At 38.0% G+C, this 17,319-nt stretch overlaps 1 protein-coding gene across 1 annotated transcript in view; it reads right to left on the reverse strand.

The window, feature by feature from the left end:
- MAST4 (microtubule associated serine/threonine kinase family member 4) overlaps positions 1-17,319 on the reverse strand; it is a 608,649-nt gene that overhangs the window by 270,329 nt on the left and 321,001 nt on the right. The window contains exon 6 of the mRNA XM_043488941.1: positions 7,950-7,985. Coding sequence (XP_043344876.1) covers positions 7,950-7,985 — 36 coding nt within the window. The remainder of the gene's footprint in view (positions 1-7,949; positions 7,986-17,319) is intronic.

Here is a 17,319-nt window from a genome sequence, read left to right on the forward strand (position 1 = left end):
TGGTTTTTCCAGTAGTCATGTATGGATATGAGAGTTGGACTATAAAGAAAGCTGAGCACTGAAGAATTGACGCTTTTGAACTGTGGTGTTGGACAAAACTCTTCAAAGTCCCTTGGACTACAAGGAGATCCAACCTGTCAATCCTAAAGGAAATCAATCCTGAATATTCATTGGAAGGATTGTTGCTGAAGCTGAAATTCCAATACTTTGGCCACCTGATGCAAAGAATAGACTCCTTGGAAAAGACCCTAATGCTGGGAAAGATTGAAGGCAGGAGGAGAAGGGGATGACAGAGGATGAGATGGTTGGATGGCATCACCGACACAATGGACATGAGTTGAGTAGGCTCCAGGAGTTGGTGATGGACAGGGAAGCCTGGCCTGCTCAAGTCCATGGAGTCTCAAAGAGTCAGACATGACTGAGTGACTGAACCTAACTGAAGACAGTACCAAACACATGAAGGTAGTATTTAATGAAGGTAATTTAAACAAGAAAAAGAGAGTAGTATTGCATTAGAACAGTGTTACTGCCCTAATTTACTGTGATCATTTGTAGGCAACCCTTACAAGTCTTAAATTGATAACTAATGTGAGCAAAATATTTACCTTGATTCAGTTTTAATTTTGAGTTGTAAGTTGTAAGATTTTTTTCATCTTTTAAAAGTACAATGCCACATAACTTGTTGTTGTTGTTGTTTTTACTTCAGTTTGATCTAGATTAAGAACACCTATGAATTAAGGAGGGTTCTGGCCCTAAGGAACATTGCTTTGAACATAATACCTGAAATATTTTTGGAGGTACATTATTGTTTTTTGGTCAACACCATAATATCACCTGCTTTGTATCTTCATGTAAGGCAGAGATGCTGAATATAACCTGAACTGATTAATTTAAATCAATATATGTGACTATTTGTACCCAAGGTTGCAGTTTTGGGGGCATTTCTTTCCTTACTCTTTAGGTTCTCTGAGCACTATTTTAATTATTCTACTGCTTATATCTTTCTAGTCTATCATTTCACATCCTCTAAATCAATGTTTTGGGGTTTTTTGGGGGTGCTATGATGGCACATTGCAGCAGCTAGAGTTCTCCTAGCTTCAAACATAAACAACTCTGTTTCTTGCCCATGGACTCTACTACAATCATTCCAACACCCAGTCACAAATGATTATGTATATTGGTTCTACAAAGAAAGATAGGTTCTCCATCCTAATTTAAGAATTCTATCTTTCAGAGTCTAAGCTTAGGTAGCCCTGAAGCAAATTAAAGTCTTAAATACTTGGTATATTATAAAAGAAACATTCCTTTATTATTAATCTTATGATATGCTTATTCATTGCTTATTTACTGTGATTTTAAGATCCTGTGATAGTCTACATACACTTAAAAATAAGTTTATAATTAACAGTATTTACACACATGCATAATTATATTTAAAATTTATTCTTTTCTAAAAACTTGAAGTATAGTTTATTTATCAATTTTGTTTATCTTCTCAAAGAACCAGCTTTTTTTTTTAAATCTTTACTATTGTTTCTTTCATTTCTTTTTCATTTATTTCTGCTTAGATCTTTATGATTTGTTTCCTTCTACTCATTTTGGGGTTTTTTTTTTGTTCTTCTTTTTCCATTTTAGGTGTAAAGTTAGGTTGTCTATTCAATGCTTTTCTTGTTTCTTGAGGTAGGATTGTATTGCTATAAACTTCCCTCTTAGAACTGCTTTTGCTGTATTCCACAGGTTTTGAGTTGTGTTTTCATTGTCATTTATATCTAGAAATTTTTTTATTTCTTCAGTAACCTATTGTTTACTTAGAAACTTGTTGTGTTTGTGTTTCTTACAGTTTTTTTCTGGTAATTGATATCTAGTCTCATAGCCTTGTGGTCGGAGAAGATTCTTGATATGATTTCAATTTTCTTAAATTTTCTGAGGTTTGATTTGTGATCCAAGATGTGGTCTATCCTGGAGAATGTTCTATGCGTACTTGAGAAGAAGGTGTATTCTTCTGCATTTGGATAGAATGTACTGAAGATATCAATGAGATCCATCTCATCTAATGTATCATTTAAGACTTGTGTTTCCTTATTAATTTTCTGTTCTGATGATTTGTCCATTGGTGTGAGTGGGGTGTTAAAGTCTTCTATTATTTGTTACTGCCAATTTCTCCTTTTATGTGTGTTAGTGTTTGTCTTATGTATTGAGGTACTTCTATGTTGCATGCATAGATATTTACAATTGCTATGTCTTCCTCTTGGATTGATCCCTTGATCATTATGTAGTGTCCTTCCTTATCTCTTGTAATCTTCTTTATTTTAAGGTCTATTTTGTCTAATATGAGGATTGCTACTCTGGCTTCCTTTTGCTTCCCATCTGCATGGAATATATTTTTCCATCCTCTCAGTTTCAGTCTATACGTGTCTTTAGGTCTGATGTGGGTTTCTTTTAGACAGTATATATATGGGTCTTGTTTTTGTATCCTTTCAGCCAATCTGTGTCTTTTGGTTGGAGCATTTAATCCATTTACATTTAAAGTAATTATTGATATATATGTTCCTATTGCCATTTTCTTAATTGTTTGGGGTTGATTTTGTAGATCTTTTCTCTTCTCTTGTATTCCTTGACCACATAAGTTCCTTTAGCATTTGTTGTAAAGCTGGTTTGGTAGTACTGAATTCTCTTAACTTTTGCTTTCCTGACAAGCCTTTTATTTCTCCATCAATTTTGAATGAGATTCTTGCCGAGTACAGTAATCTTGGTTGTAGAATTTTCCCTTTCAGCACTTTAAATATATCCTCCATCCCCTTCTGGCCTGCAGAGTTTCTGCTGAAAGATCAGCTGTTAAGCCTATGGGGTTTCCCTTGTATGTTACTTGTTGCTTCTCTCTTGCTGCTTTTAATATTCTTTCTTTGTGCTTAGTCTTTGTTAGTTTGATTAGTATGTGCCTTGGCGTGTTTCTCCTTGGGTTTATCCTGTATGGGACTGTTTGTGCCTCTTGGACTTGTTTGACTATTTCCTTTTCCATGTTGGGGAAATTTTCAACTATAATCTCTTCAAAAATTTTCTCATACCCTTTCTTTTTCTCTTCTTCTGTGACCCCAATAATTCGAATGTTGGTGCATTTGATATTGTCCCAGAGGTCTCTGAGACTATGCTCAGTTCTTTTCATTCTTTTTACTTTATTCTGCTCTTCAGAAGTGGTTTCCACCATTTTACCTTCCAACTTACTGATTCATTCTTTTGCTTCAGATATTCTGCTATTGATTTCTTCTAGAGTATTTTTAATTTCAGTAATTGTGTTGTCTCTGTGTGTTTATTCATTAATTTTTCTAGGTCTTTGTTAATTAATTGATTCTTGCATTTTCTCCATTTTGTTTTCAAGGTTTTTGATCATCTTTACTATCATTATTCTGAATTCTTTTTCAGGTAGTTTGCCTATATCCTCTTCATTTATTTGGACTTCTGTATTTCTAGTCTGTTCCTTCATCTGTGCAGTATTTCTCTGCCTTTTCATTATTTTATTAACTTATTGTGTTTGAGGTCTTCTTTTCCCAGACTTCAAGGTTGAATTCTTTCTTCCTTTTGGTTTCTGCCCTCCTAAGGTTGGTCCAGTGGTCTGTGTAAGCTTCATATAGGGTGAGATTTGTGTGGAGTTTTTGTTTGCTTGTTTGTTTTTCCTCTGATGGGCAAGGCTGAGTGAGGTGGTAATCCTGTCTGCTGATGACTGGGTTTGTATTTTTGTTTTATTTGTTGTTTAGATGAGGTATCCTGCACAGGGTGCTACTGGTGGTTGGGTGATGCCAGGTCTTGTATTCGAGTTGTTTCCTTGGTGTGAGTTCTCACTATTTGATACTCCCTACAGTTAGTTCTCTGGGTCTAGGGTCTTGGAGTCAGTGCTCCTACTCCAAAGGCTCAAGGCTTGATCTCTGGTCTCTCAGTCACCTTCCTGGATGAACGCACCATGTCACTACTGGACTGTTAACTTGTAAGACATGATATGGAACATACAAGCCACATCGACACCCTGGAAGTCGTTCTCTACATCAGAGAGACAGCGGATGTCTCCTGGTATAAACCGGATGCCTTCTGGAATGGTCTGAGCCGGGTGGCTGATGTCAAACAGAATCACAAGGACTCCCTTCTGGTCCAGAGCACAGCCAAGGCTCCTCCCATAATGAGGACTGATTCCTTCGGAGATTCGTGGGAATCCATATGTGGTAGTCAAAGATAACTGGACAGTGGCAGAGGATGATGACGCCGGGACTGCTCAAGGTGGGGCGACCCAGGCCCCTCCTGTGAAGTGAGGTTTATTTATGATACACTGTTAGTTTCAGGTGTATAGTAGTACAGTGATTCAGTATCACACATATATGTGTATATGTGTATTATAAATATGTAAATTCTTTTTCAGATTCTTTTCCATTATAGGTTACTATAAGATATCAAATATAGTTCCCTGTGCTATACAGTAAATCTTTGTTAATTTATATATTGTAGTGTATCTCTGTTAATCTCATACTCCTACTTTATCCCTCCCCTTTGGTAATCATAATTTTGTTTTCTATGTCTGTGAGTCTATTTCTCTTTTTTAAATAAGCTCATTTGTATTATTGTTCAGATTCCACATAAAAGTGATATTATATTTGATAACACAAATATCTTTTTATATTTATGTTTATCATCTTTGTCTGTTTTGATGATGATTAAAACTTAAGTGCTATAAAGAAGGCTCAAAGTGAAAGGGAAAGTCGCTCAGTCCTGTCCGACTCTTTGTGACTAGGCCAGAATATTGGAGTGGGTAGCCTTTCCCTTTTCCAGGTGATCTTCCTAACCCAGGGATCGAACCCAGGTCTCTTGCATTGCCAGCTGATTCTTTACCAGCTGAGCCACAAGGGAAGCCCAAGAATATTGGAGTGGGTAGCCTATCCCTTCTCCAGCAGATCTTCCCGACACAGGAATTGAACCAGGGTCTCCTGCATTGCAGGTAGTAAAGAAGGCTGAGCACTGAAGAACTGATGCTCTCAAATCGTGGTGCTGAAGAAGACTCTTGAGAGTCCCTTGGATGGCAAGGAGATCAAAACATTCAATCCTAAAGGAAATCAACCCTGAATATTCATTGGAAGGACTGGTGCAAAGGACTGGCCACCTGATGCAAAGAACTGACTCATTGGAAAAGATCCTGATGCTGGAAAAGATTGAGCACAGGAGGAGAAGGGGATGACAGAGGATGAGATGGTTGAATGGCATTACTGATTCAATGGACATGAGTCTGAGCAATCTCTGGGAGATAGTGAAGGACAGGGAAGTGTGGCTTGCTGCAGTCCATGGGGTCACAGAGAGTCAGACATGACTTAGCAATTAAACAACAAGAACAACAAAACCCAAGTGCAGGAAACACAGTTTGAGCTGGTTAAAATACAGCTTATTAGGAAATATGAGAAATGTGATATACCTTTAATACAGTACAGTTTATATCATTTGTCAACCTTTGATAAAACATGATTGCTCTCAGCTCTCAGTAGGCTCAGCTTGTTCAATGGCTTAAAATTACCATTTGCTCTGTCACCTAAATTTCCACTGTTGGCCAGCATAAGTTACTTCAGTTGGGCTAATCTCTGTATAGCTCCACACACTACTGAAAGCATTCCTGCTCTTTGGTTAAAAAAAAAAAAACAACTGTTCTGAAAGCAACAAAGTGTTCCCTTATCCCAGCTGTAGCAACCACATATGTTTCAGAATCTTAGAATAGTGGAAAGTAGTTTTAGTGATAAAACTGGGGTCCGTGGGGTGCCTACTAGCTGATTTCATATGAGTAGTGGGTGGAAGCCAGGCAGTGATTATTAATTACCTAGTTTAGAACACAGCAGTAAAATTATATTTGATTTTGACCTAATAAAATTATAAATTCATATAGAAAGTTCAAAGTGAACTCTTAATTTTACTAAGTCCTTTTGTGGTTTTCATGTAAATAATTTAAATTAGTTTCTACCTCTAAATTATCATCTTTAATATTTATACACATGTAAAAAATTGCCATACCTATCTATTTATTTGAACTATATTTTCAGTGAAAGTACTAAAACTATCATTTTTAAAAACACAATTATAATTTGTCAAGTATTTATATCACTCAATAATAATCACAATGTGTTACTTCACCATTTCCTTTTATGGCTATAGAAGAAACTAATGGTTTTTTCCTAATTAACCAAATAAAAATGGGCAGGGACAAACATTAGGACTTTTATTCACTTTCATAAGCAAAATACAGATCTCATGTGTATCTGCATATGTGTTCAATTTGTAAGAAAATGTAACCATTATTTTAAATCACAGGCAGCTTTAGAATTTCAGATGCCTTCAGAGAAATGCAGAAGTATTTATTACCTTAATACTATAACTAAAGTTTCCAAAAAATCTATCAAGAATTTCAGTGAACAAAATTAATATCACATTAGTAAAAACTTAATGTAAGAATTGTCAAAAACATAAAATATTAAAAACAACTTTACCTCAAACTTCAAATGTGATAACTTCTTAAGTCAACATTGTTTAACTTTTAGAAAAACCAAAGCAAAAGGACTGAAAACCCATAGTTTATCATAAACTTCAGCTATAGGTCTTTGTCATATTATCAAATTTACACACCCCTCAACCAATCCAGGTACAGGTATAACTTCTAGTTCGTTATATAAATAGAAATACAAATTATTTACAAGGTCACTTTAGCTTTATTATAATCTGATAATCTGATTTTTAGACAGATTAAAACATATCATGCCTGCATCCCCATTTTTGCATCTTAGGATAATTATACAATTATCACAGGAACAAAGTCACATTTAGAGAAATGAAATTCACAGAAAATCCTTTAAGTTATCAGTAAATATTTTCCAATTAGTAACATCAAGTAAAGAGATTCCCAAACTGCAAAGTAATTTTGCAGTTTTATTTATCATATATTATTATATTAAATTTTAAAACTTAAAGGTTGGGAATTTTATCTTAAATGTTTTAAATATAAAACTCCCCACCTTTAAGTTTTAAAATTTAATATAGCTAGATCAATATGAAACAAAAAATAAATGGCTAAAAGCAACCATGAAAAGTATGAAAACAGACCAGTGATGGAGGACTTACCAGACAGCACAACTCACTAGAAAGCCACTGTATTGAAAACAAAATGGTGTTGGCACAGAAGCAGACAGACAGGGATCAGAATGAAGAGGCCAGAGACTGATACAAAGGTATGTGGCATCTTTATATGTGACAAGGGTAACATTTCCATCCCATGAAAAATAAAGTTTCTTATAGTAACGATATTGGGGAGAAAAAAGAAAGATAGCATCCTACTTCATATCATGTACAAAACGTAAAACTGGAGTAAGATTTGAATGTTTTTAAAGAAAGAATAGGGAAGAAAAGGGAAGAATATTTATAAGGATGTTTGTATGACCATGGGATGGACAATGCCATCCTGAGTAAAACAGATAACTCAGAAGCAATAAAGAAAATGATAGATACGTCGGATTAAATAATAACTAATAATTTTCTTTTAGTAAAAGACATCATACACATAGGCAAGAATCAAAAAGCTATATTTGCACATATATAACACTGGTATAACACTGGATTAACATTTCTAAAACAATACATAGCTCCCAGAAATTGTGACAGAAAAACACTAGAAAAATGGGTAGTGGAAATGAATAGGAAATGAAGAAAAGAAATTCAAATGGATAATAAACATATGAAAATATATTCTACATCAGTGACAGTCAGTGAAGAAATGTAAATTAATGCTCAGAGGTTTAAGACTGGCAAGAATGAAAAGAAAGAGTGGCATCCAATGCTGGTGAAATGTAGAAAATGGGCATTCTTATGTGCAAATGTGATTTGCTATTTCTTTGGGGAAAGAATCTAGAAATATCTATTAAAATTAAAAATACACATACCGTTTGACCAAGCAATTCCACTTCTGGGAATCTATCCTATAGGGAAAAAAAAAGGACCAGTACGTAAGGATACAGGTACAATGATATTTATTGCAGCATTGTTTGTTGTGGGGCGCAGGAAGATGGAGGAGTGGAAATAACATTAATGTCCATTAGTGAGGAAATGGTTAATGAAATGTGGAATATCCATAATATAGAATATTATATATTATTCAAAACAATAGGATAAAGCTGTAGAGTGTGACTTGGTAAGGTGAGAAAAACAAATTGAAAAGCTATAATTCCACTATGACAGTAGCAACAAACACAGCAAAACAATGGCCATGCAGGCACCCCCGTGTACATGGAACAAGGACTGAGGAACACAGACCAGATGGACAAGGGCCACCCCGGGTTAGGAGTGGAAACAAGGACTGAGAGGAATGGGGATTATTTCCTTCCTCCTAGTGTATCTCTCTGCTGCTTCACTGGTTACTATGAGCCATATGTTTGCTCTAGAACTTTCAAAAATATATTTAAGAAAAAATATTAACTTTTTAGTGGTAGTAGAGCAGAAGCATTTCCAGACATTCACCTGCAGTAAAATAGCAGCAATTCAACAAATATTCCCTTTTATGCATATGCCAGTCACAGCAGTGTTCATTTCTGATTGCTTGCCCAATATCCATTCCATCTCTCTCCCCTAAGTGTATCTGCCATGTGATTTGGATGGAGTTGACTCCACTCTACTTGAAGGGACTCCTGAGTGGTCTTAGCCAGTTTGGCCTGCCAAAAATACAGTTTGGAGCCACTAATACAATTTTAAATTTTCTAGTAGTCACATTAAAAGCAAATGTAAAAGAAACAAGTGAAGGCAATTTTAATAATGGTTTTGTATTCTAACCCAACATACCCCAAAATATTACCCTTTCACCATGCAATTAGTACACAAATTATTAAATATTTCACATTTTTTTTCACGTCTCAATTTGGACTAGTTACATTTCAAGAGCTCAACAGCCACATGTGGCCAGTGGTTACCATACTGAACAGTCTAAGTTAATGAGGGCAATGCTATAAATATTGTCATATTCAAGGATGGATACATAATTTAAGATGGCCCAATCAAAGAGAAACCCATAATGGCAGGAGAAGAAAAATCCACTCCTGGTGAGGACAGATAAGAAAAAACAAACCATGAAAACTGTTGGCAGTCATCTACGAGCTAGGAAGGAAGCATGCCCTGGAATGAAGGAGAAACTGGGTCCCTGGGTCAACACTGAAACTCTTGATTAACTCTTGCCAGAAGCCAGGACTTTTTAGTTACATTAGCTGGGAAATTTTTTTTTTTCAGCCATTTTCAGTTAGGTTTTCTCCTATTACTTGCAATCAAAAATATCCCAATTGATAAACTCATCTGTGGACAATGCCATGTCTAAACAAATACTTTCTTCTCAAGTCAATTAACTCAAATGTTCAACATTTCTTCCCTTGTAGTTAAGGCGTGCTTTGTTAAACTATTCTTATTTGATAACACTTTCAGACATCTTCCAAAAATACTCACAAAAAAGATTTCCAGAGACTAATTTCTGAGCAAGCACGGTCACCACACGAGAGTATTTTCCTCAAGACAGTATAGACAGTAGGCATCAGAGCAGTCAATCCCTTCATTCTCACTTCACCCTCTTTTCTGGCCCTTCCTCTCTAGACCAGTGGTCCCCACCTCCAGCACTAGGAACATGCTGGGTTGACAAGTCTTTGTTGAGGCAGGTGTTTTCCCATACACTGCAGAATGTTTAGCAACAACTCTGTCCTCTCTATAGCCACTAAAGGAGAGGAGACATCCACCTCCCAGCAATTGTGACAATCAAAAATCTCTCCAGACACTGTCACATGTCCCCGAGGGGACAATATCACCTCTGGTTGAGAACCACTGTTCTAGACCAATAGCTAGTCCTAATGTACAGCTGACCTGCATTGTTCTATGACAAACGCCTCCCCTCTCTAAGCGTTTTCTGGATCACACTCTTTCCAGGCCTTGTGGCCCTCTCCCAGACCAGACATGGACATGTGAACGCTGTCTGGTCATGCCCTCCCTCCCCCATTCCCTGCCTATGCTGGGCCTGAGCTCTCCGCTGCACCTCTTCTTTCCAGAAGAAAGGCACCTAGTCCTCTCTGACCTCAGCTTGAAATCATTACTTGAGCTGCTCTCTGAACCACCCACCCAACCATTTCTCTTGAGCTTCTCTGAGGGGATGTTTGCTTATCTGTGGTCACTTATTCCACAACTCAGCCTCCCACAGCTGGGTTACCCATCTCCTCCATCAGTATATCATTGGTGACAGTTCCATCACAGTCTCTCCACATTGCATCGACTAACACACTGCTCTCCCTAATCTATCCTTAAGACTTATAACGACTGGAAATTTTTTCATAGCTTCTCAAATTGCTCTAAAGATTTAATGTATTCCAATAAAAATCTCACCTGGATTTTGGGGGCAGAAAAATGATAAGCTGATTCCAAACCTAAAGAATTTAGAATGGTCCAAACAATTTTGAAAATAAAAAATATAGCTGGATGACTAACACTATCCGATATCTGAACTTACTATACAGCTACAACAATTCAATCAGTGCAGACACTGATATAAGACAAACAAGACATGAAACAGAATAGAAAGTCTGTAGACAGACACCCATATATGGACAACCAATTTTCAACCAAACTGCAAAGAAATTCAGTGGAGAGGGGACAGAGAATGGTCTGTTTAACAAATGGTGCTAGAACAGTTAGATACCTGTATGCAAGAACTTAAAACTTCAATCCAGACTTCACCCACACACAAAAATTATCTCAAAATGGATCATAGACATAAACATCTAAAATTTTAAATCTAAAATTATAAATTTTATGGAAAAAGAGGAGAAAACTTTTGTGACCCTGAAACAGTCAAAGATGACTTAGATGCAACACCAAAACCATAACCACTTAAAGAACAAACTGATAAATTTGACTTCATGAAAACTAAAATATTTTGCTCTTTAATAGATGCTGTAAAGCAACTGAAACCAGGAGAAAATCTACCAATCATGTATAGCAGCTTTATTTATAGTGGCCCAAAACTATATGTGACCCAAATGTCTATCAGCAAGTGGATGGATAATCAAACTATGCTGTACCCACCAATAGGATATTACTTAGAAATAAAAAGCAATGGACTATTAACATACACTGCAAAAGAACTGAATCGCAAGATAATTACATGGAGTGAAAGAAACCAGACAAAAAAAGAGTAAAAGCAGTTTTGTTCCATTTATTTAAAAGTTTAGGAAATGCAAACGAATCTTTAGGAATGGAAAATATTAGTAACTGTCTGATTAGGCATGTTGGCGGGGGGGGGGGAGGGGGGAGCAATTACAAACCTGTAAGAGGAAACTTCTGGAGGAGATGGATATTTCATTACCTTGACTGTGGAGCTGGTTTCACAGGAGTGTCTGTATATATGTGTGCATGTCAATTTATGAGATTGTGTACTTTAAGTATAATTTATGATATGTCAATTATGGGTCAATGAAGCTTTGTTTTTAAGGGGAAGGGGAAGCACTGTTAGCTGTTAGGGAAATATTAACCCACAATTATGGGTCAATGAAGTTTTGTTTTTTTTTTTTTTAAGGGGAGGGGGAAGCATGCTACGTACTGTGAGCATGTAGGGTTATGCTGCTCTTGCTGCTTAGTCACTAAGTCATGTCTGAATCTCTTGTAACCTCGTGGACTGTAGTCCGCCGGGCTCATTCTGCCCATGGAATTTCCCAGGCAGGTATACTGGAGTGGGTTGCCATTGCCTTCTCCAGGGGGTCATCATGATCCAGGGATCAAACCCATGTCTCTTCCTTGGCCATGGATTCTTCACCACTGAGCCACCAGGGAAGCCAGGGAAGCCTAAATTGGCTCATGCTACAAGGGATTTCATGACAGGATGTGGTTCTGTCTCATTGTGTTGTTTTAAATTCTGCTGTGGTTTAATACAATTATAATTTACAATTCCTGGTACTTAACATAAAACAGCCGAGGTGATGTTAAACAGTAAATAAAAGGTCCATGGATGAAAAGAAACTACACAGAGCCTTGAGGAGTAACAATCTAAACTATGTTTGCTTTAATTCCCCTTTTAAGTATTTTCCCAGATCACCACCATCATCACCACCCTCTGCTGTGGTCTTAAGGATGTGGTCTAACCAACACCTTCCAGCCAAAAAAGAAAAAAAGTGGGATAGAGCTAAGTGACTTGAATTCTCAAAGATAAAAATTAAGTAACATGCTTTTTGATGACAGTATTTTTCCCTGTGATTCTACCAGAATCAACTTCATTTACATACAAATTGGTAATACCTTAGAATCTCACTAAAAAAACCACCAATGTTCCCCTAAGACTTAAAACCATATACTGATCTATTAATTTCATTTCAGTATATGATGTCAAGTGTATTTTCAAAATATACTCCAGGGCTTCCAAAGGCTTCTTTAATCCACTAGGACTGGTTTAAGCGTTTAATTTATCCTACACTTAAAAAAACTTCTGCTTATTCTCCAAGATAATTGATTCTTGATTTGTTAAGATACTAAACACTATGCCTTACAACCTGAAATATCAAACCCCTGGTGAACTCACTCATGTGCCATGCACAGAGCAAATCCTCTCAGCAAGAGGCCAAGGGGAGCCCAGGAGAGCAGACCGTGCCCTCCCCTAGAGCTGATGTCAGCCCAGGGGGACGGTCCACACTGACTCTGCAGTGAACAACATTTGTCCCACAGCAGTGACACAAGGATGCAGAGGGTGCCATGAAAACGCTCTCCTCAGTTTTTGAAAAACACCAGTAAATGCAAAAGACCTCTTCCTAAGTAAAAGCACATACACCACCACCAATAACAGTAGAGTCAGCATTGGAAAAATCAGGGTTTAGTAAGAGTTAAGCAATCAGAGCTAATGTCACCCCAAGGTTAATCTCACTGATCTGTAGGACACAGCAGAAATTAAAAATAATTTCTTCCCACACAATAAAAAGCATAATGCCTAGGCCAAATTAATACGTTCTAATAGAGGAAGAACATTTTCACCTAAGCATCTACAAAATAGGCAAATATTTCTTAAAAGATTATAGTTCTAGGAAAGAAGCATTTAAAAATCCTTTCCTTCAATATATTAGGCCTATTTAAATTTATTATCATTAGAATTTTTATGCTTTAAAAAAAACATCAAAATTTACCCTTCCAGACTAGGCACCCATTTCCACATGCCAATAAAATTTACAGAATAAATCTTTCCTCTCATGCAATTGCATTTGTGGAACTCTATGCATACAATTTCCTTATGGAAGGAATCAAAAGCTACCTGGGTGATGTCAGAGGTAAAGCAGAGCCCAGAAGGCCACTGGAAAGACAGGTGTACAGGTTCTGGGATGTTCTGTGGGCATGTCTTAGGTTCCAACACAGAAGCATGGAAAAGTCCTCATCCTTATCCCAGAAGAGATGGCTTTATATAAAAGCATGTTCAAAGACAAGGCCTGTGTATTCAGATGAAAGAAATGACCCCCAGAAGCTCAGAGGTTGAGGCCTTTACTGCAGAAAAGCAGAGAGGGAAATCCTAAGCTATTTCTCACCCAGCCGCTTACGTCTGACAGTCATTTGCCACAAAGAGTCAAAGAGCAGGAAGTCTAATTCCCACGAGTCAGAATGGCAGAGGAAAATGCAGTGATTCTAAAGAGAAATGCTATACGCGCAAATGGATACGACCAATAGTTCCCCACAGAGGGCCTGACTTACTACAGCAACGGGGTCAGGAGAACAATACGGAATTCAGCTGCCCCATTCACACAACTCCTTGGATGATGGACATTTGGGAACTGCCACACCCCACCAGTGTAGCATCACTAGTCTGAGTTAACTCCGTATCCTGGTAGTGCTGGTATGTGACTTAACATTTTCCTTTCCGTTGCAGTTTTAGGTGTAAACTCTCTTCTTTTTAATGGAGTATAACTGCTTCACCACTTTGTGTTAGGGTCTGCTTTACAACAGAGCGAATCAGCTATATGTGCACATATTTAAGAACAGTTTGAGGCTACACGCTCCACAATGTTCAAAGAAACCATGACAAGCACAGTGAAGTCAAGTGTACTCTGTCAAAAATCTGCCTTTGATGTGACCCGCACTGTGGATGAAGACTGTAATTCACATCTTCACAGAACAGAGTGCATCCACACCCTTGCTCATCATCTCTTTTTAACTCAAATGTATTTCCCTAAAGAAGGAAAGGTTGCTTTCCAGTCCGGGGTGGGTGGGAACCCTAAATTCTGGCCATGGTCAAGAAGCAACCTCAACACGCAAATCTCATGTCCTCTGAGTTGCTGGTCCCTCACTTATCAAACAATGGTATTTAAAAGCAGTTTTCTGTTAAGGTGTCTTCCAGCTCCGAAATCCTATGATTAAACTTTTCTGCATGTACATCTACAATATCCCACTTCATTTTCCTCAATATCTGTCTCAAAACACAGTTAGGAGAAGTAACCTGAATACCACGCTGAGAAGGATGGGCAGGTGTCAAGTGATGGATTATTCCGGAACACAGGCCACCCCCTGAGCACAGGGAGTTCCCTCACAGCTTGATGCTACAGAGCCAGAACATGTGTGGGGACTGTCTCCTTCACACAACTAGAAATCTCCTGATATGAGGGGTAGACCATGGAGGGAAACAAGGGAAAAATCTACCCAAGAGTACATGGCCGGCTGCCCTCTCTAATACCCTCTGTTGACAGAAGTGTTGGTATACACTGTCACCCTCTAGAAAGTGCTACTCAAATGATCTGGCTTCAAGGGAACTTCTTCAGTTTACTTGGCAGTCCTTTGTTTAACTCAACAGGACAGAAAGAAGTGATGGGAGGGCTGGGGTAGAAGGTTTCATTCCCTTTATGTTTAACGAAACACACAGAGCTTACTGCGTGTCAGGTACTGTTACGAACATTTTACAAATGTTTATTAATTTAATCCTCAAAACGTTCCAGGATACTTGGATACAGGATACATGCTTTTACAAATGAGGAAATAAAGACACACAGAGATGAAATAACCTTCTGCAGGTCATAGGCTGGTTAAATGGCAGAGGTAGGATTGAATCCAGGCAGTGTGGCTCTGAAATGCCTACTGAATAAAAGACCCAAAAAGGTGGCTTTTAGGAAGGGACCACAGCCACGCATCCACCAATGGGCCACCTTCTTCAGTAAGGCTTGCTAAAAAGTAAAGCGAAGTGAAAGTTGCGCAGTCGTATCCCACTCTTTACAACCCCATGGACTATGTATATATATAGTCCATGGACTTCTCCAGGCCAGAATACTGCAGTGGATAGTCTTTCCCTTCTCCAGGGGATCTTCCCAACCCAGGGATCAAACCTAGGTCTCCTGTATTGCAGGAGGATTCTTTACCAGCTGAGCCACAAGGGAAGCCCACGCTGAAAAGAAATGTTCACCAAAAAGTCTCCAAATTCCTGTCTGATTCAGGCTTGCTAAAAAATCATCCTAGTAAATTTGAAAGAGAACTCACCTTCATGCCTTTGGACATCCAGAAGCTCACTCTGCATGCCGCGTACCCTGCAGCTCCCCTAAGAACAGCAGTTCTTAGCCAAGGGTGGCATTTTAGATTGACCCAGAGAATGGGCTGAAAGGTCACAAGTCCCCCACTCTCCCTTTCTCAGCACCCAACACACATACACACAGGTTTCAATTTGCACCCCCAAGTGTGTTTGGAAATGTGCACATGTATTTTGATAAACCTCCCTAGATGACCCAACTCTCCCTCTCCTGGAGCAAAGCTAAGGTTTTCCTAATAATTTTGCAAAGGTGGGAAAATCAATCCTGCATTGTTTCTATCTCCCAAGTCTCGTCCCCCAACCCCCTCACAGAAGATAAATGCAGGCGTGATAAGGGATGCTGCAAATACATACCAAATACCAAAACTGGCTATTCGATGAATACATAAATGCAATTGACATTCTTTCACAGTCTGAAATCCTCTCTTTACTCTCAGGATATATTACACCATTCTCTTTTTATATAAACATGCCACTTTAAATGCTAATTCAGATGCAACACTCAATTTTTTCTTCATTTTGTTTCTGGGTTTCTAACATTCAAAATGACTCTGGACTTCCAATCGGCTTCAACAATAGTTATTTTGAATTTTTGCTTCCATATTTGTGGGGGTGGGAGGGAAGAAAGTACTAAGAGGAAAACTAAATTCATTTTAAAACTTATCCAAATACTGTTTACATGCCCTTCATTTTGCTTGAATTAAGCCCTTTTCCTCTCAGAAAATCTTGCCTTCACCTTGTTGAAAATCTCATAAATCTAATTCAACTCAGTTGTAGAATCAGGGTGATTCCCTCTCCTTGCATTCTAGAAATAACCTCATTTTACTCAAACTACTTTTCCTAACAGCTCGTCAGGGCAGTATGTTCTGGCTGAAATACAACTGGCCTGAATATAAGTCTTCTTTTTAAAAAATACACAGACCTACATATGCCAATGACATCAACCTGAGTCTATCCAATTATATAGAAGGGCACTTCAAAATAAGGAATTTCAATCTAAGAAATAAAGCAAGTGCCCTAAACATGAACCTTTAATTTGTGAACTTTCAAAAATGTGAAAGTGCCCCTGTGTGTCAGCTGTTGTACTTTTCAAGGTAGTATACTGTAAAATTAAAAATGTATTCTTTATTTTTGTGTGTTTGTTTTTTCATGTATTATTTGTGTGAAAACTATTATAAACCTATTCCAGTGTGGTACTATATGGCCAAATGTGTTAGTTGGGTACCTAGGCTAATTTTGTTGGACTTAGGAACAAACAAACTTACGAACATGCTCTCAGACTAGAATTCATTCATATGTAGGGGACTTACTGTGTCCTAATCCAGTGCACCCAGTTCAACCTATCTACTGTGGGACAAGCTGTCTTCTAAGTCCAATAGGCCCAGCTCCATCCAGAAGCTTCCAATAACTTTCAGGGTCTTTTGCCTCTGTTGTCCTAACCTCTCTAATAACACTCTCTCTCTCTGCTGCTCACTCTGGTCTTCTATCTCTAAACATCCTTTCCTGCCCCTGCCCAAGAGATACAACATGGGAAAAACGTGAAATAAGCTTATCACCTTTTTCACGTACTTTTTAACATGTTGCAAAATGGTTCTTGACAGTACCTCCCCTATCTAGTTTTGTCCCTCATCAGGCCACCAGAAGCATCCCATTAATGACTCATCTTCTGCTGTGCTAAACGCAGCTCAGAGACACCCTGCCCAAAGGAATGTTCATTTCAGTGAGACCCCTCCAGAGAGAAAACACCTTTAAGA

This window comes from Cervus canadensis, chromosome 16, assembly GCF_019320065.1.
Source record: "Cervus canadensis isolate Bull #8, Minnesota chromosome 16, ASM1932006v1, whole genome shotgun sequence".
NCBI classification, from domain to species: domain Eukaryota; kingdom Metazoa; phylum Chordata; class Mammalia; order Artiodactyla; family Cervidae; genus Cervus; species Cervus canadensis.